The 25,009-nt window shown below is 33.7% G+C and overlaps 3 protein-coding genes across 3 annotated transcripts; all 3 read left to right on the forward strand.

Moving 5' to 3' along the window:
- The first annotated feature begins 788 nt into the window (after nt 1-788).
- On the forward strand, nt 789-1,589 carry LOC122522708. The gene is made up of 2 exons (XM_043643991.1): nt 789-871; nt 1,253-1,589. Exons 1-2 carry the CDS (start codon nt 818-820, stop codon nt 1,556-1,558), a joined length of 360 nt encoding a protein of 119 aa, XP_043499926.1. The 5' UTR covers nt 789-817; the 3' UTR covers nt 1,559-1,589.
- A 10,059-nt stretch (nt 1,590-11,648) lies between these two features.
- On the forward strand, nt 11,649-12,579 carry LOC122522712. The gene is made up of 2 exons (XM_043643995.1): nt 11,649-11,681; nt 11,978-12,579. Exon 2 carries the CDS (start codon nt 11,995-11,997, stop codon nt 12,577-12,579), a length of 585 nt encoding a protein of 194 aa, XP_043499930.1. The 5' UTR covers nt 11,649-11,681; nt 11,978-11,994.
- A 2,218-nt stretch (nt 12,580-14,797) lies between these two features.
- Nucleotides 14,798-16,714, forward strand: LOC122522722. Its single transcript, XM_043644005.1, has 2 exons — nt 14,798-15,399; nt 16,527-16,714. Exons 1-2 carry the CDS (start codon nt 14,854-14,856, stop codon nt 16,530-16,532), a joined length of 552 nt encoding a protein of 183 aa, XP_043499940.1. The 5' UTR covers nt 14,798-14,853; the 3' UTR covers nt 16,533-16,714.
- The last annotated feature ends 8,295 nt before the right edge of the window (nt 16,715-25,009 follow it).

Raw genomic sequence — 25,009 nt, forward strand, 5'->3', positions numbered from 1 at the left:
CGACGAGTATACTGGAATAAAATCATATGAGAGATATCGCCGACGTCAGCGAAATGTAGCACCGGATATAGAGTTCAACGAGACCACACTCATATCTTTGAGCCAAAAAAGATTTCTGTCAAATGTGAAAAACAAAATGAAATTGGTGCAAATGGTATCAGAATATTTACGTAATCACGGTATAAACGTGAAAGTGGCACAAGAAGATGCGGACGCGCTTATAACAAGGACAGCGATAGAGCTAAGGCAAAATACTGGCCGCGAAGTGGCTGTTGTCGGTAATGACACCGACCTGCTAGTTTTATTGATCGGATTATCCGATACCAGTCCTCTGTATTTTTACAAGAAATCGCCAGGTGGTAAAAAAGATACTTTGTATTATACGGAAAACCACGCACATTTGAAGCCTTATATTTTATTTGCCCACGCATTCGCTGGATGTGACACGATGAGTGCCATGTACGGCAAAGGAAAAAAGAGCATCGTCTCCATTCTGCAAAAGAATAAGCATCTGCAGACCGCTGTAAAAATATTCTATAATGCTGAGAGTACAATAGAGAGTCTGTGTGAATGTGCAGAACAAATAATTGCACATTTATACAACTTCGAAAATCCGAATCAGTCGCTCAGTGATGCTCGATACAAAAAATTTGCATCGCTGGCCGTGCACACCAACGTGGATATTAGATTGGCGGCATTACCTCCAACGCAACCCGTTCTGCGAGAACACGTGAAACGAACGTTTTACCAAATCCAATCTTGGTTAGGAAATAAACTAGACGCACGGGATTGGGGCTGGAAGCGAACTGCTACAATCATGATTCCAGTCATGAATACCAAGGGTTCAGCGCCTGAAAATTTGTTGAAAATGGTAGGTTCTCAAAAAAAAATTTGAATAGATTAAATAATTTAATGGTGAAACAAGTCGAATGAGTTAATTCTAGAAAATTAATAATCCCATAATTTTGTAAAATGTGAACCATATAGCGTTTATCTTGTAAATTGAAGGCCAACGTTACTTTTGTTAAACTTGAATCGAAGAAGAAAACAACAATTAGTAAAATATTTGGAATTTTGCAAAAATTTGCACGACTCAATGATTATTCCAAAAATTCACGAATTTTTAAAGTCTTTACCGTTCGATTAATGTTTCGCGAATTTGAAATGAACTATACAAAAAATCATATACATTCTATGCGCATGCAAATTCTTAATCATTTTCCTTAAATGTTTACTACATGTATATGTCTAGGTACAATGTGCGTGCACGGGAGACTGCAAATCTTTGCGGTGCAGCTGCCGAAAAAGTGGGCTACTTTGCACCCAATTTTGTAAATATTGTGGAGGACAATCCTGCTCCAACTTTTCCACTAGCACAGTCGAGAATTCAGCTGAGATTCGAGTAGAAGAAAGAGACAAGGATGTCGAAGATATGGCAAGAAATGAATTCCTCGATATTGTCGAAGGACTGGACCTCGAGGATTCAGATTTCGATCAATATGATGAAAATGAGCAGGAAGACTATGAAGAAATCGAATACCCTTTCAAAGCAATTTAAATAAAAAATTAGATTTTGTGTTTTATAAAAACACTGTCTCTTCTTATTTTCGTTAAATGTTCGAATCATCCTTCAGTAAAACATAATTTTCATTTGAATAAGAAATCACCTAGGACACCGCGAAAAATAAACCTATTTAATTTCTTTACAATTTCAGAAATACAAACATTTTTACTATTTACACTACTATTTTCATTAGATTTTACAAAAATATACAAATAAATTTTTGTGAGGCAACGAATTTATATCAATTAATTATTCTAATTAATTTTATGGCGAGACACAAAATTAATTCATTATTTTTACTCTCAACTAAATAATAATAGTTTCTGTTAAAATGAATTATTTTTTTTTTACTCAAGGTTCATTATTTTTGACAATAAATAAAGAAATGGCGTGCCATAAGCATCAAGATTCGATTTAAAAGTGCCGCGCTTATACGCCGATATATATAGATATATAGAACGCTCGACGCACGATGGCCAAAACGAAAAATTCTCGCTACCGAAAGAAAAAATAGAAAGAGAGAAATATCGGTTTTCTTTCTCACTCGCACTCGTATACAAAACGCACGACGCTCGATGCCCAAGACGTAAAATTCTTGCTACCGAAAGAAAAAATATAAAAAGAGAAATATTAGAACGCTCCCAAGGACAATGAACTCGTTATCGCATGATAAATAAAAAGAGAGAAGTATTGGTTTCTTCTCTCACTCTCACTTGCATTCAAGACCGAGAGTCCCGAAGATTGCCGAAGGTCCTTCGTTTGTGTATTAGTGCACACGGACGCTCGCACGCATACTAGCTCGCTCGCGTGTAAAACGCGACGGAGGGATAAGCTTGCTTTCTCCCACTCTTACAATTTTTTTCCCATCTTCAATCCAATTTTATGCGCTTATTTTTGAAAATACGAAGATAACTCATAGAACATTTTTTTAGTATTTTTCAATTCTCTACAACTTTTGTTTGAAACTTTTTCCGATTAAATGCCTAGATTCTAAGATATGGCTATATTTTACCCTTTTTTACCCTTTTTCCCCAAGATTACGGTTGCTGATCTTATTATAATTAGCACCATTCGATTCAGCGTCGTCAACTTACCCTTAGGTCAAATTTTGAAGATGCCAGCTACAAGGTCAGGTTTTGGCCCGCGTTGACTGGGCTACATGGAAACCACTCGATGTTTCTCGTGGATAAATAGATGAATATTCGAGAGGGACCGAGGGGTTTCTAGAGCGATAAGAGGAATATAAAAGAGGAGCGTTTCGGTTCGAACCGAGTTCAGTGTAAGTTCAGCTACGGTATAATCAAGTTTTAGTGTTATATTAATAAATTGTTACTTCTGATCGCACTCCTCACTATTTTTTATAATTTAAACATCCTACATATGTAAGCTTTGTATACATGTGCCGGTGTATTGAGTGATTAGCTGTTTGGATGTGGCGCTATACATCGGATAAACAAAAACATTAGAGAGATAGGAAAGGAGAGACAGTTGGTTTTTAAATCTAGCAGGAGTGACAGTTGGTGTTTAAATCTTGCAGGAGTGAATGTCTTTAAATCTGACAAGAGCGTTTTAGAAGTTTAGTAGAAAAATCTTGTAAATTAAATTTAATTAAAAACGTATTAAGATTAGCATCAATTAATAGAGAAACGGGAGCATGAACTTTTAATTGTTGATTCTCTTAGTTTAGGTCACTTGATCACGTGTAAATATTGTAAAATTATTAATCTAATTTATTATGTTTCAATAAATTACTCTTATTTTTAGACGAATCTAATTGTGGTTCTTACTCTCAACAAATTAAGGATTACAAACATATTATATATATATGTATAAACAAATTTTGTGTGTGTGTTGTATTTAACTATGCCAACAATAAAAACAAAATTTCTGGTAGAAAATAGTTAATTCTGTCTCAAGATGTATATGCTTAAGGTAGCAATAGCAAATCTAAAACTACTTTCATATTTTTGATTAATAAATGCAACTGAAACTTGAAATATTTTTTTATTATTTTAATATGTTAAAAAATATTCTAAACATTTTTTGTAGATTCTTTTTTATTTCCCTACATTATGAAATTATTATAAAAATACCATGTGTTACACACTAAAATGAAATACTTCAATATTAGTAGTTATGTTTTGCTTTACTTATAGTCCAAGAGCCCGTGAGTGCCAGACCTTCGGATTTTCATAAAAGCTGAAAATTTTTCTATGTGTGTCCTAATACAGGTAAAAATGATCCCCACCCATGAAGCTGAGGCAGCGGTGGCTTTGGCAGGTAACAGGTAACAAAGGTGTATAAAATTCCATCTCAAATTTATCATAAAATAAAACTGAATTTTTTTATATTTGATTCATAATAATATCAAAACTCGCGTTGCTCATTGCCAGACAGTTAGTATGGTTGCAACCCTCTGCCGGACACCCTTAAACTATTATAATTTATAATTATACTTACGTTATATTATAAAATCTCAATTTTATATATAATTTTTTGGGGGCCTATTAATCTATGTTTACATAATAGCCGGACAGTTTCGACGGTTCTATCATCTTGCTAGACGCATTCAAAGTGAGCAGTAGTTCGGGGAGCAAGGAACGTATACAGTAACTAGTGCGAGTGAGACAAGCGCTTGGTCTATTGCGGCCCTTCACTGCGCATCAGCTGTTGTTTATTGTAACTATCTGGTGAACGGCTATGCTCATAATAAATGTATTATTTTTCTGTGCAATTTATAAAATAAATGTGATCAGTTGTAATAAAGTGCTATCATGAGTGACGAAAAAATAGTTTGCTTTGTTTGCAGGAAAAGTGATGAACATATAATATTATTTTCTGAAGAAACTTTAAAAAAATGCCAGACTATTCTTAAATTACGAAAAATACATAAGCTAAAATACAAAGACATTATTTTACCTAGTGAATACACCGAAAGTGGTTATCACAGAGTATGTTACAAGGTATTTACAGGTCTTATGAAAAAATATTTCACCTCTCAACCATTAAGTGCTGAAAAACAAAAAGGAAAAAAACAAAGGAGTTGTGTAATTACAAGCAACTCATCTTCAACCTTGTCGTCGATACGAGATTTGAGTTCCGAACTACCTGATCCACAATCTTCGTCAACAGAATCTTCATCTCAACTAATTTTACTATCCCAGTCCACAGAAACACAACCTTCGACATCTGAAAATGAATCTGATTTACAGCTTGTACCCTCAGAATCTCCCACGACATCTCAGCCAGCTCCAATTTGTGAATCAATAGGTCTACAATCTGCAACTCTTCAAGATATTTCTGACGTTTTTGAACCAGAAGTTAGTGATAATAATTTTGTAACTCAAGATGTTAATATTTCGACTAATAATATTGCTGGTAAAAATGATAACGAAGTTGTTTGTATATTTTGTAATAAAAAGAAGAAAAAAGTGCGATCGAGAATGCTTCTGCTTCATGCAGCTGATGTTCAGCAATTTAAAGATAGTGTCAAACCTAATATTGAAAGTCATGAAGAGTTTACAGATTTTTCTAATAAATTGGATAATTTTTCTGGCTCAAAAATCTATTATCATACTGAATGCCGAGTTGATTTTAATAATAAGTTATCTTCACTAAAAGCAACGCCTAGCAAAACGGAGTGGCATTATCACCGGGAGTATCATCAAACAGTTTTTAATGAAATTAGTACAATCATTAAAGAAGACGTGATTAAAAAAGGGCGGTGTTTTTTATTATTGTATTTACATGAATCATATATCGATTTATTAGAAAAAATTTTTCAAGAAAATTCTATTCAAATGACAGCTACTTTCACAGCACACCATCTTGAAGAAAAAATGTTAAAAGTATTCTCTAAGGATATAAAATTCTTTACTGTTCGTAATAAAAAATACTAGCTCCAAAATATCTAGAAGCCATCGATGATTCAGTACTAGATAATTTACAACAAGAAAACATTTTACAAAAATCTGCATTGATTCTGAGAAAAATAATACTCCAAATAGAAAAAAAAAAATCAACAAAAAATATAACATCACAGCATTTAACACTAATCATACCAAGACTTAATGTATACCTATCTCTACCATAGCGGGTCAAATGACCCGACTTTATGTTTCATGCTTGAATGTATGAAATATGGATGTTAGGAAGGAAATAAAAACATAAATTAAATTTATTATAATTAATTAAAGTAGTATGTTGAGCATTTCTATTACAAAAGCAAAAAATAAAAATTTTTAATTCATAGTTCATCGCATTTTTTACATATAAGTCTGGCCATTGTACATTTTCCGCAAACATATTTTTTACATTTAGAGCAAATTTTGTTGGTTTTATTTTCTTTACAGTATCCTATTTGACATCTCATACGTTTATAAGCATCTGTAGTAGACTTAGGCAACGATCCTTTCGTATTTGTTCCTTGTTTTGGTTGTTCACGGGCTTCTCGAAAATCGGCGCCAAGTTCTTCTGCTAGCTTGAGTAAAAAATCTTGTCTCGAGATATTTTCTCCTTGTCGTATGCTTTACAGGATAACCAAAAAAACTTTATTAAAAACTCAAAAGTATAAATAAAATAAAAATATTTATTAATAGCTGTGAGAATTTCTCTCATCACTTCAGTCAAGTCGTTGATAAAAAAAAACGCTATTCGGATGGCTTCGTTATACTTCGGTTATTTCCGTAGTTTTTAGTCGCCATCTTTGAAATTAGATATATATGTGTATAAATACTTCGTGTTTTTTATGCTGCTGTTGTTGTTATTGTTTTAATATTTTAAAAATATAAAAATGTGATAATTAATTATAATTGTAATTAATTTTAAGTGACACAATCTTCTTTAAGCATTAAATAAGTAAGTAAATTTAAAAATTTATTTTTTTCACATGAATTAATTGATTACTTTGACATGTAAACATATGTAACCTACAAACGTGTGTTGATGATTTTTTTATAAATAATAAGGATGTTTAAATATTTTAATGTACAAAAAATATCAAAAAATGTAATTATAGCACTTTAGAAATATAATTTATTGTTTTTTTCGCTTTTCATAAAAATCAAATCAAAATTTTTTTTATCTTTTATTCTTACATTTATTAATATAATTTATGTATTAAATTAAAAAAATTTATTTTTTTCTTTTGACAGGTGCAAAGCTAAGAAACATGGGCCGATTCTCTTTTGATTCTGACGACGAACTGTCTGAAGAGGAAAATCTTTCTGATCTCGATATTATGTCTGATGGTGAGTCAGAACACAGTGAACATAATTCTGAAACAGAACAATCAGCAGCAGACTCCGATGATGACAGTGATACAGATACAGATACGAATAACAATAAGTCAGTAAAAAATAAAGCTGTCAATACCAAATATGTTCTCGGCAAGGATAAAAGTACTCGGTGGTTCAGTGATCCTCCTAATCCGAAGGTTCGGACTCAAAAACATAATATTGTCACTGGTTTGCCTGGACCTACAAAACTGACAAAAAATTCAAAAACACCAAAAGATTGTTGGAATTTATTTTTACCGGCTGAAACTATTGAACAAATTGTTGCTCATACCAACATTTTTTTGGAAAAACTACGCTCGTCGAAGAAAAATAAAACTGATATTCAACCAACGTCTTGTGTAGAAATTAATGCTATGATTGGATTGTTATATATGCTTGGTGTTCACAAAGATTCTCGTGTTAATTTGAAAGAGCTTTGGGCCACTTATGGGACGGCTCCTGATTGTTATCGTGCTGTAATGTCTATGTCTCGATTCTGCACTTTGTTATCAGTATTAAAATTTGATGATATCAATGACCGCGAGGAACGCAAAAAAGTGGACAATTTAGCACCAATTCGAGAATTTTCAGATAGTTTCATTGAGCGTTGCCAGCAGAATTATACTCCAGGTGAATACTTGACCATTGATGAGATGCTTCAAGCTTTCCGTGGTAGATGTAAATTTCGTCAATATATTGCGAATAAGCCTGCACGATATGGAATAAAAATTTATTCCATGGCTGACTCTAAACGATTCTACACGTACAACATGGAAATTTACTGTGGTAAACAGCTACCAGGTCCACATGTAAAATCTAACTCTGCGATTGATGTTGTCAAAAGACTAACTGCTCCGATACTTAATACAGGAAGAAATATCACATGTGATAACTATTTTACCTCCGTACCTCTCGCTAATTATTTGTTGAAAAACAAAACAACTATTGTTGGAACGATTCGACGCAACAAGCGTGAACTCCCACGAGAATTGTTAGAAATTAAGAATCGGAGTATATGTAGCAGTAAATTTGTATTTACTGACAATAGCATGGTAGTTTCGTACATACCAAAAAAATCAAAAAATGTTTTGATGTATTCCACATGCATAATTCAGCGAGCATTGACAATAGTACTGGAGAAAAAATGAAGCCAGAGATTATCACCTTTTATAATAAGACAAAAGCTGGCGTAGATGTTGTTGATCAGCTTCAAGGAGATTACAACGTTGCTCGTGACACGCGTCGATGACCAATGGTTGTATTTTACGCAATCTTGAACATTGCTGGGATAAACTCAAGAATTATTTACGAAGAAAATGTGGGGAAGAAAATTGTTCGAAGAGAATTTTTACGTCAACTGTTTTTTCAACTAGTGCAACCACAGTTAGTCCTTCGTAGTAAGTTGCCTAATTTGAAGTTAGAATTACGATCTGCTATTTTAAAAATTGGTAATATTAAACCAGAAAAACAAACGCATGTGTCTAGTCGTCGTTTGTGCTGTTATTGTCCACGCAGAGCTAATAGTTACACAACTAAAAGCTGCTCATCTTGCAATACACCACCACTGTGCAATCAACATACAGTGAGATATTGTACTGATTGTGATTTGAATCTGATTTCCAAGGATGACTTGTAATTTAGTTTTTAGGTAAAAATGCAATATTATATAAATCTGGTCACTTTTACCAAAAAATGATGCGTCATTACCAAAGAATATTGCTAAGTACTTAAAATGTAACAATGTTTAAAACATTGACCCTATTTTCTTACTTAAAATGTTGAAATTAAACTTTAATTAAAAGACAAAGTCTGATATTATTACGGTTATTAGTAGACAAATATAATTTAATTATAATTTATGAAGAAAAAATTTTATGTCAACTTAATTTCTATTTATGAAACGCAGTTTTCTTTAGAAAATTATTTGTTTGTTTATGTCATTAGAATTTTTTTTTAAAGTTGACTTAAACTTTGTTATTTAAGCTAAAGAACTATACGTAATTATGAAAATATATTACTTAGTGCTTAATTAAAATGTTACAATTCTCAAAACATTGTGATTTACTTATGACTAAAGTTTGTTTACTGATTGTTGATAACATTTAGCGTAATTTTAAACTAAGAAACGTTAATTATTATTTATTAAAAAAAAAATTTATGTCCAATGTTTTCAAAAAAATCATTACTAATCTGTTGAGAATATGTTTCTTTCAATTTGTGTTAATACAATAAATTAATTGCATAATAAAAAAATTTTGTGATTATTATTTATTTACCCAAAATGATCATTTTTATTTAGAAAAATAAAATACTCTAGTAAAATATAATAGAATTATATCACTTCGAATTAGTTCATCAAGTTTAAAATTTCGCTTTTTGCGCCTGCGCAAATTTGAAATTTCGGTCTTGGCGCTTGCGCAATAGCGTGAGATTTTCTCTCATCACAACAGTAATGACTGTCATACGAAAGACAACCGGTACGAAGGGTTAATCTATGTTTACATAATAGCCGGACAGTTTCGACGGTTCTATCATCTTGCTAGACGCATTCAAAGTGAGCAGTAGTTCGGGGAGCAAGGAACGTATACAGTAACTAGTGCGAGTGAGACAGAGCGCTTGGTCTATTGCGGCCCTTCACTGCGCATCAGCTGTTGTTTATTGTAACTATCTAGTGAACGGCTATGCTCATAATAAATGTATTATTTTTCTGTGCAATTTATAAAATAAATGTGATCAGTTGTAATAAAGTGCTATCATGAGTGACGAAAAAATAGTTTGCTTTGTTTGCAGGAAAAGTGATGAACATATAATATTATTTTCTGAAGAAACTTTAAAAAAATGCCAGACTATTCTTAAATTACGAAAAATACATAAGCTAAAATACAAAGACATTATTTTACCTAGTGAATACACCGAAAGTGGTTATCACAGAGTATGTTACAAGGTATTTACAGGTCTTATGAAAAAATATTTCACCTCTCAACCATTAAGTGCTGAAAAACAAAAAGGAAAAAAACAAAGGAGTTGTGTAATTACAAGCAACTCATCTTCAACCTTGTCGTCGATACGAGATTTGAGTTCCGAACTACCTGATCCACAATCTTCGTCAACAGAATCTTCATCTCAACTAATTTTACTATCCCAGTCCACAGAAACACAACCTTCGACATCTGAAAATGAATCTGATTTACAGTTTGTACCCTCAGAATCTCCCACGACATCTCAGCCAGCTCCAATTTGTGAATCAATAGGTCTACAATCTGCAACTCTTCAAGATATTTCTGACGTTTTTGAACCAGAAGTTAGTGATAATAATTTTGTAACTCAAGATGTTAATATTTCGACTAATAATATTGCTGGTAAAAATGATAACGAAGTTGTTTGTATATTTTGTAATAAAAAGAAGAAAAAAGTGCGATCGAGAATGCTTCTGCTTCATGCAGCTGATGTTCAGCAATTTAAAGATAGTGTCAAACCTAATATTGAAAGTCATGAAGAGTTTACAGATTTTTCTAATAAATTGGATAATTTTTCTGGCTCAAAAATCTATTATCATACTGAATGCCGAGTTGATTTTAATAATAAGTTATCTTCACTAAAAGCAACGCCTAGCAAAACGGAGTGGCATTATCACCGGGAGTATCATCAAACAGTTTTTAATGAAATTAGTACAATCATTAAAGAAGACGTGATTAAAAAAGGGCGGTGTTTTTTATTATTGTATTTACATGAATCATATATCGATTTATTAGAAAAAATTTTTCAAGAAAATTCTATTCAAATGACAGCTACTTTCACAGCACACCATCTTGAAGAAAAAATGTTAAAAGTATTCTCTAAGGATATAAAATTCTTTACTGTTCGTAATAAAAAAATACTAGCTCCAAAATATCTAGAAGCCATCGATGATTCAGTACTAGATAATTTACAACAAGAAAACATTTTACAAAAATCTGCATTGATTCTGAGAAAAATAATACTCCAAATAGAAAAAAAAAAATTATCAACAAAAAATATAACATCACAGCATTTAACACTAATCATACCAAGACTTAATGTATACCTATCTCTACCATAGCGGGTCAAATGACCCGACTTTATGTTTCATGCTTGAATGTATGAAATATGGATGTTAGGAAGGAAATAAAAACATAAATTAAATTTATTATAATTAATTAAAGTAGTATGTTGAGCATTTCTATTACAAAAGCAAAAAATAAAAATTTTTAATTCATAGTTCATCGCATTTTTTACATATAAGTCTGGCCATTGTACATTTTCCGCAAACATATTTTTTACATTTAGAGCAAATTTTGTTGGTTTTATTTTCTTTACAGTATCCTATTTGACATCTCATACGTTTATAAGCATCTGTAGTAGACTTAGGCAACGATCCTTTCGTATTTGTTCCTTGTTTTGGTTGTTCACGGGCTTCTCGAAAATCGGCGCCAAGTTCTTCTGCTAGCTTGAGTAAAAAATCTTGTCTCGAGATATTTTCTCCTTGTCGTATGCTTTACAGGATAACCAAAAAAACTTTATTAAAAACTCAAAAGTATAAATAAAATAAAAATATTTATTAATAGCTGTGAGAATTTCTCTCATCACTTCAGTCAAGTCGTTGATAAAAAAAAACGCTATTCGGATGGCTTCGTTATACTTCGGTTATTTCCGTAGTTTTTAGTCGCCATCTTTGAAATTAGATATATATGTGTATAAATACTTCGTGTTTTTTATGCTGCTGTTGTTGTTATTGTTTTAATATTTTAAAAATATAAAAATGTGATAATTAATTATAATTGTAATTAATTTAAGTGACACAATCTTCTTTAAGCATTAAATAAGTAAGTAAATTTAAAAATTTATTTTTTTCACATGAATTAATTGATTACTTTGACATGTAAACATATGTAACCTACAAACGTGTGTTGATGATTTTTTTATAAATAATAAGGATGTTTAAATATTTTAATGTACAAAAAATATCAAAAAATGTAATTATAGCACTTTAGAAATATAATTTATTGTTTTTTTCGCTTTTCATAAAAATCAAATCAAAATTTTTTTTATCTTTTATTCTTACATTTATTAATATAATTTATGTATTAAATTAAAAAAATTTATTTTTTTCTTTTGACAGGTGCAAAGCTAAGAAACATGGGCCGATTCTCTTTTGATTCTGACGACGAACTGTCTGAAGAGGAAAATCTTTCTGATCTCGATATTATGTCTGATGGTGAGTCAGAACACAGTGAACATAATTCTGAAACAGAACAATCAGCAGCAGACTCCGATGATGACAGTGATACAGATACAGATACGAATAACAATAAGTCAGTAAAAAATAAAGCTGTCAATACCAAATATGTTCTCGGCAAGGATAAAAGTACTCGGTGGTTCAGTGATCCTCCTAATCCGAAGGTTCGGACTCAAAAACATAATATTGTCACTGGTTTGCCTGGACCTACAAAACTGACAAAAAATTCAAAAACACCAAAAGATTGTTGGAATTTATTTTTACCGGCTGAAACTATTGAACAAATTGTTGCTCATACCAACATTTTTTTGGAAAAACTACGCTCGTCGAAGAAAAATAAAACTGATATTCAACCAACGTCTTGTGTAGAAATTAATGCTATGATTGGATTGTTATATATGCTTGGTGTTCACAAAGATTCTCGTGTTAATTTGAAAGAGCTTTGGGCCACTATGGGACGGCTCCTGATTGTTATCGTGCTGTAATGTCTATGTCTCGATTCTGCACTTTGTTATCAGTATTAAAATTTGATGATATCAATGACCGCGAGGAACGCAAAAAAGTGGACAATTTAGCACCAATTCGAGAATTTTCAGATAGTTTCATTGAGCGTTGCCAGCAGAATTATACTCCAGGTGAATACTTGACCATTGATGAGATGCTTCAAGCTTTCCGTGGTAGATGTAAATTTCGTCAATATATTGCGAATAAGCCTGCACGATATGGAATAAAAATTTATTCCATGGCTGACTCTAAACGATTCTACACGTACAACATGGAAATTTACTGTGGTAAACAGCTACCAGGTCCACATGTAAAATCTAACTCTGCGATTGATGTTGTCAAAAGACTAACTGCTCCGATACTTAATACAGGAAGAAATATCACATGTGATAACTATTTTACCTCCGTACCTCTCGCTAATTATTTGTTGAAAAACAAAACAACTATTGTTGGAACGATTCGACGCAACAAGCGTGAACTCCCACGAGAATTGTTAGAAATTAAGAATCGGAGTATATGTAGCAGTAAATTTGTATTTACTGACAATAGCATGGTAGTTTCGTACATACCAAAAAAATCAAAAAATGTTTTGATGTATTCCACATGCATAATTCAGCGAGCATTGACAATAGTACTGGAGAAAAAATGAAGCCAGAGATTATCACCTTTTATAATAAGACAAAAGCTGGCGTAGATGTTGTTGATCAGCTTCAAGGAGATTACAACGTTGCTCGTGACACGCGTCGATGACCAATGGTTGTATTTTACGCAATCTTGAACATTGCTGGGATAAACTCAAGAATTATTTACGAAGAAAATGTGGGGAAGAAAATTGTTCGAAGAGAATTTTTACGTCAACTGTTTTTTCAACTAGTGCAACCACAGTTAGTCCTTCGTAGTAAGTTGCCTAATTTGAAGTTAGAATTACGATCTGCTATTTTAAAAATTGGTAATATTAAACCAGAAAAACAAACGCATGTGTCTAGTCGTCGTTTGTGCTGTTATTGTCCACGCAGAGCTAATAGTTACACAACTAAAAGCTGCTCATCTTGCAATACACCACCACTGTGCAATCAACATACAGTGAGATATTGTACTGATTGTGATTTGAATCTGATTTCCAAGGATGACTTGTAATTTAGTTTTTAGGTAAAAATGCAATATTATATAAATCTGGTCACTTTTACCAAAAAATGATGCGTCATTACCAAAGAATATTGCTAAGTACTTAAAATGTAACAATGTTTAAAACATTGACCCTATTTTCTTACTTAAAATGTTGAAATTAAACTTTAATTAAAAGACAAAGTCTGATATTATTACGGTTATTAGTAGACAAATATAATTTAATTATAATTTATGAAGAAAAAATTTTATGTCAACTTAATTTCTATTTATGAAACGCAGTTTTCTTTAGAAAATTATTTGTTTGTTTATGTCATTAGAATTTTTTTTTAAAGTTGACTTAAACTTTGTTATTTAAGCTAAAGAACTATACGTAATTATGAAAATATATTACTTAGTGCTTAATTAAAATGTTACAATTCTCAAAACATTGTGATTTACTTATGACTAAAGTTTGTTTACTGATTGTTGATAACATTTAGCGTAATTTTAAACTAAGAAACGTTAATTATTATTTATTAAAAAAAAATTTATGTCCAATGTTTTCAAAAAAATCATTACTAATCTGTTGAGAATATGTTTCTTTCAATTTGTGTTAATACAATAAATTAATTGCATAATAAAAAAATTTTGTGATTATTATTTATTTACCCAAAATGATCATTTTTATTTAGAAAAATAAAATACTCTAGTAAAATATAATAGAATTATATCACTTCGAATTAGTTCATCAAGTTTAAAATTTCGCTTTTTGCGCCTGCGCAAATTTGAAATTTCGGTCTTGGCGCTTGCGCAATAGCGTGAGATTTTCTCTCATCACAACAGTAATGACTGTCATACGAAAGACAACTGGTACGAAGGGTTAATCTATGTTTACATAATAGCCGGACAGTTTCGACGGTTCTATCATCTTGCTAGACGCATTCAAAGTGAGCAGTAGTTCGGGGAGCAAGGAACGTATACAGTAACTAGTGCGAGTGAGACAGAGCGCTTGGTCTATTGCGGCCCTTCACTGCGCATCAGCTGTTGTTTATTGTAACTATCTGGTGAACGGCTATGCTCATAATAAATGTGTTATTTTTCTGTGCAATTTATAAAATAAATGTGATCAGTTGTAATAAAGTGCTATCATGAGTGACGAAAAAATAGTTTGCTTTGTTTGCAGGAAAAGTGATGAACATATAATATTATTTTCTGAAGAAACTTTAAAAAAATGCCAGACTATTCTTAAATTACGAAAAATACATAAGCTAAAATACAAAGACATTATTTTACCTAGTGAATACACCGAAAGTGGTTATCACAGAGTATGTTACAAGGTATTTACAGGTCTTATGAAAAAATATTTCACCTCTCAACCATTAAGTGCTGAAAAACAAAAAGGAAAAAAACAAAGGAGTTGTGTAATTACAAGCAACTCATCTTCAACCTTGTCGTCGATACGAGATTTGAGTTCCGAACTACCTGATCCACAATCTTCGTCAACAGAATCTTCATCTCAACTAATTTTACTATCCCAGTCCACAGAAACACAACCTTCGACATCTGAAAATGAATCTGATTTACAGCTTGTACCCTCAGAATCTCCCACGACATCTCAGCCAGCTCCAATTTGTGAATCAATAGGTCTACAATCTGCAACTCTTCAAGATATTTCTGACGTTTTTGAACCAGAAGTTAGTGATAATAATTTTGTAACTCAAGATGTTAATATTTCGACTAATAATATTGCTGGTAAAAATGATAACGAAGTTGTTTGTATATTTTGTAATAAAAAGAAGAAAAAAGTGCGATCGAGAATGCTTCTGCTTCATGCAGCTGATTTCAGCAATTTAAAGATAGTGTCAAACCTAATATTGAAAGTCATGAAGAGTTTACAGATTTTTCTAATAAATTGGATAATTTTTCTGGCTCAAAAATCTATTATCATACTGAATGCCGAGTTGATTTTAATAATAAGTTATCTTCACTAAAAGCAACGCCTAGCAAAACGGAGTGGCATTATCACCGGGAGTATCATCAAACAGTTTTTAATGAAATTAGTACAATCATTAAAGAAGACGTGATTAAAAAAGGGCGGTGTTTTTATTAGTGTATTTACATGAATCATATATCGATTTATTAGAAAAAATTTTTCAAGAAAATTCTATTCAAATGACAGCTACTTTACAGTACACCATCTTGAAGAAAAAATTTTAAAAGTAGTCTCTAAGATATAAAATTCTTTACTGTTCGTAATAAAAAAATACTAGCTCCAAAATATCTAGAAGCCATCGATGATTCAGTATGAATAATTTACAACAAGAAAACATTTTACAAAAATCTGCATTGATTCTGGGAAAAATAATACTCCAAATAGAAAAAAAAAATTATCAACAAAAAATATAACATCACAGCATTTAATATCCGGAGAAGTTTCAATACCAGAAGAATTATCAAACTTTTATTCTACCCTTCTTGGTGGATGTAACCAAAAACGAAAGACTGGCCAAAAATGTTCTCGTCTAGTTCGTTCTTATTGTCAAGATGTTATTTTCGGAGTTCATGATGGTCGAGTTAAAACGTCGAAGCATATCATGTTAGGTTTGACTCTAAAAAGCTTAACAAGCAGCAGAAAAATAATTGACATTATAAACAGATATGGACACTGTATTAGTTATCAAGGCGTTGAAGAATTAGAAACTGAAACTACATTTACATCAATGAAAAAGTCTAGCTTATGTCCAGAAACAATAAAAAAAAAACCAGAGCTTTTTACTGGTGTGGCATACGATAATTTTGATCGTTTTGTTGAAACTTTTAGTGGTAAGGATACTTTACACGACACAGTCGGAATAATATACCAAAATATCGATGCAGATACAGCTGACGAGCCTGAAATGTCCGAAGTTTCAAGTGAAAATACTTCGCCGAATAAAAAAAGAAGAAGAAGAACATTTGATGAAATAAATATAGATGAAATGCCATACCCTAAGAAACCCAAAATGACAAGTGAGTTACAATTATCAGTCGATGATATAGAATGTATAGACTCTCAAATAAACACGGAAATTGACAACATATGGATGATTAGTCACGCTTTAGAATTACCTGACGTACCTATGTGGGTTGGTTTCAATAGTCGGATTGATGATCAGGATAGTCCACAACAACATATATCTTACTTGACGCCGATAAATGCATCTCCAACCAGTACATCAATCGTATTAGAAACTATGAAACAAAGCCAAAAAATAGCTGAAGATTTACAGCAACCCTACATACAGGTAACCTACGATCTAGCTATAGCTAAAGTAGCGTTACAAATACAAGCTACAGAAAAACCAATATTTGATAATTTATTCATTCATTTAGGACCATTTCATATAATGATGGCTTACTTCAAAGCTATCGGTAAAGTAATTAGTGATTGTGGGTTGACTACTGTAATGGTTGAGAGTAATTTGCTGGCAAACGGTTCAGTTAATGGGTTTTTAGATGGAAAACACTTTAATCGCTGCAAAAGATTGCATCCTTTAGTAGCATTAGGACTAGAAATACTACATTTTAAATCATTTTTACAAAATGATAACATTACCTTAACTGAGGATATTATAGATGAAGTTAAAAGACCCCAAAATTGTAAAATTTCTTTGTTTGAAATTGAAAATGATGGCCTTAAAGAGCTGATAAATAACTACGGTATCTACAAACAACAAACCCTTAACGGGGAGCATGGTAAAACGTCACAATTTTATCTAATTTATATAAATCTTATACATCATTACTTGGACTTATCTCGAAGTATTCGTGCTGGAAATTTTCAACTCTTTAAATCAGTGTTACCTAAAATTACAAGCATTTTTTTTATATTGAATCAACAAAACTATGCTAGGTGGAGCGTCAAATATTATGATAATCTACTGCAAGTTGACAAAACTCATCCTGATTTGTATGAAGGATTCCTAAAAGGCTGTTTTGGAATTAAAAGAACTACCAAGCCATTTTCAAGACAACCTATTGACCTGGTTCTAGAGCAAACTATAAATGCAGAAGCTGCAAGAAGGCTGACAGGTGTTATACACTTCACTAACTCAATTTCGGCGCGACAACGGTGGGCTCGAAACCATGATGTGAGATCTACAATTATAAGTCAAGTTTATCTTGAACTTGGACTACAAAAACATCAAGATATTTCAGCAGATTTGAATCCCCATAATATCAGGAAAAACGCCAAACAATTACAACAATTTGTCGCAACTTTCGATCAATTTATCAATCCTTTCAGTTTAGAAGTTCCCAAAGACCAATTAGTAAATATTTCATCAGGAAAGTCCGCATCACTGCCAGTAGAAGAATTTCTATTAAATTTAGAAGCTAACAGCGATAGCCTCCGAAAAACATTCATTTCTGAATGCCAATCTGATATTACGCGATTTGAAAAAGCTATTAAAAAAACATCTATTAATAATTTTTCTAAAGATTATGAAAAAAAAAAAATTAAAGTCGGTGGAAAAATTCAAGAAGTTAAAATTCAAAGGGATTTATTTGGACGTATGCTGGGAATCTCAATGGATTACAGCATTGACATTTCAAAAATCTTATCCTACCCGATTACTTCAGTACCGTTGTCAATGTGTCATTTGGATGGGACCATTTGCAAGACCGATAAATCTGCTTTGATGAAATGTTTAGAGAAAGAGGCCGAGCATGAAGAGCCATCTCAAATTGATATTCTAATAATTGACGGTTTTTTTTTGTTACATACTATGAAAAATGTTCCTAGAAAATTTGGAGGCATTTCTAAAAAAATGTTGCAGATGGTAACTCAATTAAAAGCGTCAAGAATTGATGTCATTTTCGACCAGTATTTTACCCCATCGATAAAAGGATACGAACGTTCTCTGCGATTTGAATCTGCACAATTGGAGTATACTATTGCTGGGCCTGAACAAGTCCGTCCTAGTGACTTTGTCAAAGAATTAAAAAATTCTAATTTTAAAGAAGCTCTAGTTGATTTTTTTATTTTACACTGGGCTTCTGACGAAATGGCGCCGTTTATTGGCAATAAAATGATACATATAAATTTCAGAAAATGTCATTCGTTTACTGTTAATGAGGCCAACAAAGTGATGTCAAGTATAAATGAGGAATTGTCTTGCCCAGAGCATGAAGAAGCAGACACCAAAATAGTGTACCACGCGTGTAAAATTAACCATGAAGCAAACATTGTGATTCGAACTGTTGACACCGATGTTGTTGCTATAATGCTAAGTCATATGCATCGTCTTAATGATGGATCACATGTTTGGATGCTTACAGGAGCTGGAAATAATTTAAGATATGTAGACCTTACTCAAATACACGCCAAATTAGGAGAATCTATTTGCAGAAGCTTACCTGGACTACACGCTTTCACAGGATGTGATTACAATCCTGCATTTTACAGAAAAGCAAAATTGAAACCGTTTAAATTGTTAAAAAAATATGTAGAATTTCAACAAGCATTCATGAAGTTTGGTGACAGCAAAATCATCGAAAATAACAATGAACAAGTATTAATCTTCGATATAATTCAAAGTTTTATATGCTATCTATACAATATGAATGATATCAATGATGTTGATGCTGCTAGGCTACAAATGTTTATTAATTCGTATACAGTATCTGATGTGAACGAAGCTTTTAATCGAAAAAAGTTGCAAAATTTCGATGCTAGCTGTTTACCACCTTGCAAAAGTGAGCTATGGCAGCAATTTTTGCGAGCGAATTACATATGTAGCATATGGAACAACGCTCACTTACAAAAGCCAACAGCATATAAACCAGTAAATAATGGTTGGATACTGGAAAATGACCACTACTATTTTAAATGGTTTGAGGGAGATCAATTACCGAATTATGTCAGCGAATCTCTAAAAACAGTTCCAGGTATTTGATAATTATGTTAAATTATTATACATTAATTTTGGACTATTTGTAATTAAATTAACTTGGTTTTTTTACTATTGCAGAAAACAATGAAGAAGGCGATATTGAAGACGATCAATCCACAGAATGGAATAATAGTGACGAGGAGTATGGATGTATTGACGACGACGATGAAAATGATGAAAATGTTTAAAGATTTTATTAAAATAAATGTATTTTTCTGTAACTTTTTTATTTTAAAAAAATTTGCCTTTTGATATAATAAACAATAAAATTTGATTTACTTTAATTCATTGGCTTTACAATTTTGATAGAATTGAAAATATAAACTTCGTAAAAATGAAAAATAATATAAATAAAATTATTAGAGTCTCGATATGATTGAAGTTGTATTAGAACAATTTTACTGAGTACTGTTTTAAATATTTGTTATTCAAACTGTAAAAATTTATTTAATGAAATTTCTTGACTAAGAAAAAAATAAGCTGCACAATTTGAACTTGATAACAGTGGATGCGCAGTGAAGGGCCGCAATAGACCAAGCGCTCTGTCTCACTCGCACTAGTTACTGTATACGTTCCTTGCTCCCCGAACTACTGCTCACTTTGAATGCGTCTAGCAAGATGATACAACCGTCGAAACTGTCCGGCTATTATGTAAACATAGATTAATAGGCCCCCAAAAAATTATATATAAAATTGAGATTTTATAATATAACGTAAGTATAATTATAAATTATAATAGTTTAAGGGTGTCCGGCAGAGGGTTGCAACCATACTAACTGTCTGGCAATGAGCAACGCGAGTTTTGATATTATTATGAATCAAATATAAAAAAATTCAGTTTTATTTTATGATAAATTTGAGATGGAATTTTATACACCTTTGTTACCTGTTACCTGCCAAAGCCACCGCTGCCTCAGCTTCATGGGTGGGGATCATTTTTACCTGTATTAGGGACACACATAGAAAAATTTTCAGCTTTTATGAAATCCGAAGGTCTGGCACTCACGGGCTCTTGCTCTAAAACGTTCGTTTCACGTGTTCTCGCAGAACGGGTTGCGTTGGAGGTAATGCCGCCAATCTAATATCCACGTTGGTGTGCACGGCCAGCGATGACAAAGTCCATATTTCTGATATAAGTTTGGCCTTGTATAACATACGGCTTAAATAATTTATATAATTCTGATTTCGATGTCTTCCTCATGAGACCAAACTCGTCGAATAACGATAACGGATACGGTGAAAGCTCAAACTCAAAAGCTTTCCGTGTTTGTATCTCGTCACCATTAAAAAGAATAGATATCCGCTTAAATAGTATACAAGAGTCCACCATATACGTATCGTTGTTTACGTGAGTCTTAACTTGAGCAGCCGTCAGATTTCTCACTTTGCTCGTTACCGCAGACAATGATACTTTTGAAACACTCTTTCCCACTATGGATTCCATACTTTTGTTCCCTTTCTCGAATGCTAGATGACAATCTGTAGTAACCATGCCGACAATCCCTGTCGACAAGGAATATAACAGAGTTCGAGGTTGAAAAGGACGGTGTTCCTCGAACCAAAATATAAATTTTTTAGTGTCATCATCATCTCGTTTCATTCGATGGTTGGCGAGATCTTTGTGTTGTTCGCTTGTAGATGATACGACGCCGCAATAATCTTCTAAGCACTCAATAATTGAGAACGACGATGGCATCACAGATAAAAATCTCGCGATAACACTAGGTGTAACACCTCTCCCATGTTTCAGTTCTGTACCGAAGAACCTGTTTAATGTTTGCTCAATCGCCATGTCCGTCCACACACCGCACCAAGCTTTGTCAGACCTTCGCACCGTAAAATATCCTTCCGTTGTGAACCTTCGGTATTCATCGTCGGTCATTGTCAGCTCTAAGTTGACCATATCTTGAAGATATATTTGAACGCTTTTAGCGTATTTGAAATGGCCTGCAGCATGGAAAATTGGCAACATTTTACGAATACTTTGAAGGTGTAATTGCCAGTTGCCTGAGCGTTCGGCCTCCATAAACTGCAACGCAATTACGACACACTCAAAGTATTGCACCCACAGTTGTGCTGTTGGTCCTCGATTTTTTAAATTCCTAATTGTGCAGTCAAGTCCGCTGTCATCGAAATAATGGAAGGTTTCGATTGACAATCGCCGATAGTCGGAGGTTCTGTACCCCAACTTTGTAGAAAAGCTTTAATATTTTCGTCGTATTGTTGACATATTTCACCTTCGATTTCACGGCAGATCATTACTCCCAGAGCGGTAAATGTCAAGATATGAGCACGCATCGCACGAGCATAAGCATGCCCCGTCAACATCTTTTTCACTGATGCTGGAGCGTATGTTACTGCCCAGATGTCTTCAAGACCGCTGCCATTCATAATGTGACCGATCGAGCCCAAGTAGGACATGAGCAAATGGAAACCACCCAAGCGAACCACAACGTCTTTCAGCGTATCCTGTGATGCACCAACAATCGCACGAGCTTTATAGTACAATGGTTGGTCGAATGTTACGAAACACGTTTTTTGATTAATTTGACGAGCCTCAACTAGAGCGGTGCGTAAAGCTGTGTTGATAGTGCTCATATTGGAAGGAGGCTGATTGATGAAAGGCAGACAAACAACCTTGGAAACATTATAAGTGTTATCCGCCGTTAAAACCTCCATAAAACCTCTCTAACTCGGTACATTTTCTATGTTGCAGTGTTTTGCCCATAGATATGTCGAGTATGCGGCTGGCAATACGGGCGAATCTGTGGAAAAGAGTTTCTTTGTGTCAGCGTACTGGATATTTTCCAATCCGTTTGAATTTCCTGTCCATGGTATGGTTCTCACTACGGTCTGTGAAGCTATCGTTGCTGCTGATATTTTTGTGGCTCTTGTCAATTTTTTCGTCCGACCTTCATAGCTTATTTTCTCCTCCGGCGTGTAGATAGCTATTCCACCTAAGCAGTGGTACGTATTGTAACCATCCAACGTTCCAACGTTGTGATCGGTATTATCAAAGACATGCTGCACACAAACTTCGTCTTCACGTTCGAATTTCGGTGGATCCATGATGATCGATGCCTCGTATTGTTGCAGTTGATAATATGACACGCAGTAGCCTAATTTATTAAGGATATCAATAATCAACTTTGATCCGCATTTGCGATGGATGTAAATTCCGAGTGCCAGCTGCAGATGCGATATGAAACCGGAACGTCGGATGAGAGCTACAATAGAATGGGCTACTGCACTTCGTTGCACGAAAGATCGGTCTTCATCGTCGTCGAGATTTTCCATCGAATTCGGTGCAATAAGTTGATCAATAAGTACACGAAGAAGTGGAGGAATGTCTCGTTGAACTGAATTAAGAAATTTTCCAGCTGGCTGATAAGAATCGTTGTCATAATTGTGATTTTCGATATTTTTTCGGACGATCCGCGCTGCAACGTTTATAATTGTTTCTTGCTGCTTGATATTGAGGGAATCCGGATCACGATACCAGTCTCCACATAACTTGGTAGCACTGAAGCATTTATAGAAGATCAATGTTTCACGGCTTTGCTGATGATGGATATAGATATCTTCTCCGAAACATTTCTTCAATTTTTTATACAAAACTTTTTTTGTAAAACATCTGCTGCCCTTGAGATACAGTAATTCAGTCGCTGTGAATTTTCCTATTTTCGAATCTTTTATGTGCTGCACAATGAGTTGAAAATTAGAGTCTATTTCTTCTGCTCTTGAAATATGATCCGACGTGTTGGTTGGGATTACCAAAAACAGCTTGTAACATTTTCTGTGATATCGTGCGCCCACAGCAACTATAGAATCGACATCTTTCAATCGTTTTTGCAAAGCGATGCTCCTGTCATCGTCTCGCTGTTCGGCTATATTGAGTAACCTTTCCTTCATATAGTCGTTCTGTATCACGGAGACTGGCTTGTGCAATTTATCCAAGGACTGTGCGCATATTAAGCACAAGTCACGGAAATTGAATTCATTTTCTGTGGGAGCCGATTCAGAAAGCCTCGCTGACGACGTACTAGGTGTTTCAGCAGAAGATTTCGATGAAGCTTTCAATTTTGATTGTTGCTATTAAGTACCGTTTGCGGCACGATACATGCAAGAGAACCGGAGTGTGACTGCTCCAAACTTCCCATTTTCCATCGCCAAGTTCTTTGCTTTTTGCAATTAATGTCCTCAGACCCTTTTCTCCAACGGTCACAACTTTCGACGTAGCACACTCCAGTGCTTCATCGCATATGTTGCATACCTTGTTCGCATCCATGAATAGTTCACTAGTCAACAATTTATTTTATTATTTAAGTCTTGACGACTATGATACAAGCTTTGAGTTTGAGCTTTCACCGTATCCGTTATCGTTATTCGACGAGTTTGGTCTCATGAGGAAGACATCGAAATCAGAATTATATAAATTATTTAAGCCGTATGTTATACAAGGCCAAACTTATATCAGAAATATGGACTTTGTCATCGATGGCGGATTCCTCCTACACAACATGTGGCCGCATGGAGCATTGTTTAAAGTTATTTGCGAATCGTACCCCTCCCACATAATTAATAATTACGGAAAAAATCCTTCAATCGTTTTTGATGGATACACCGACGAGTATACTGGAATAAAATCATATGAGAGATATCGCCGACGTCAGCGAAATGTAGCACCGGATATAGAGTTCAACGAGACCACACTCATATCTTTGAGCCAAAAAAGATTTCTGTCAAATGTGAAAAACAAAATGAAATTGGTGCAAATGGTATCAGAATATTTACGTAATCACGGTATAAACGTGAAAGTGGCACAAGAAGATGCGGACGCGCTTATAACAAGGACAGCGATAGAGCTAAGGCAAAATACTGGCCGCGAAGTGGCTGTTGTCGGTAATGACACCGACCTGCTAGTTTTATTGATCGGATTATCCGATACCAGTCCTCTGTATTTTTACAAGAAATCGCCAGGTGGTAAAAAAGATACTTTGTATTATACGGAAAACCACGCACATTTGAAGCCTTATATTTTATTTGCCCACGCATTCGCTGGATGTGACACGACGAGTGCCATGTACGGCAAAGGAAAAGAGAGCATCGTCTCCATTCTGCAAAAGAATAAGCATCTGCAGACCGCTGTAAAAATATTCTATAATGCTGAGAGTACAATAGAGAGTCTGTGTGAATGTGCAGAACAAATAATTGCACATTTATACAACTTCGAAAATCCGAATCAGTCGCTCAGTGATGCTCGATACAAAAAATTTGCATCGCTGGCCGTGCACACCAACGTGGATATTAGATTGGCGGCATTACCTCCAACGCAACCCGTTCTGCGAGAACACGTGAAACGAGCGTTTTA

Source organism: Polistes fuscatus, unplaced genomic scaffold (assembly GCF_010416935.1).
Source record: "Polistes fuscatus isolate 324 unplaced genomic scaffold, CU_Pfus_HIC Scaffold51, whole genome shotgun sequence".
Lineage (NCBI taxonomy): Eukaryota > Metazoa > Arthropoda > Insecta > Hymenoptera > Vespidae > Polistes > Polistes fuscatus.

Coding starts and splice junctions, on each gene's coding strand:
- LOC122522708 (XM_043643991.1), top strand. CDS start 818: ATGATTCCAGTCATGAATACCAAGGGTTCAGCGCCTGAAAATTTGTTG. Junction 872..1,252: donor CTGAAAATTTGTTGAAAATG/GTAGGTTCTCAA, acceptor GTATATGTCTAG/GTACAATGTGCGTGCACGGG.
- LOC122522712 (XM_043643995.1), top strand. CDS start 11,995: ATGGGCCGATTCTCTTTTGATTCTGACGACGAACTGTCTGAAGAGGAA.
- LOC122522722 (XM_043644005.1), top strand. CDS start 14,854: ATGAGTGACGAAAAAATAGTTTGCTTTGTTTGCAGGAAAAGTGATGAA.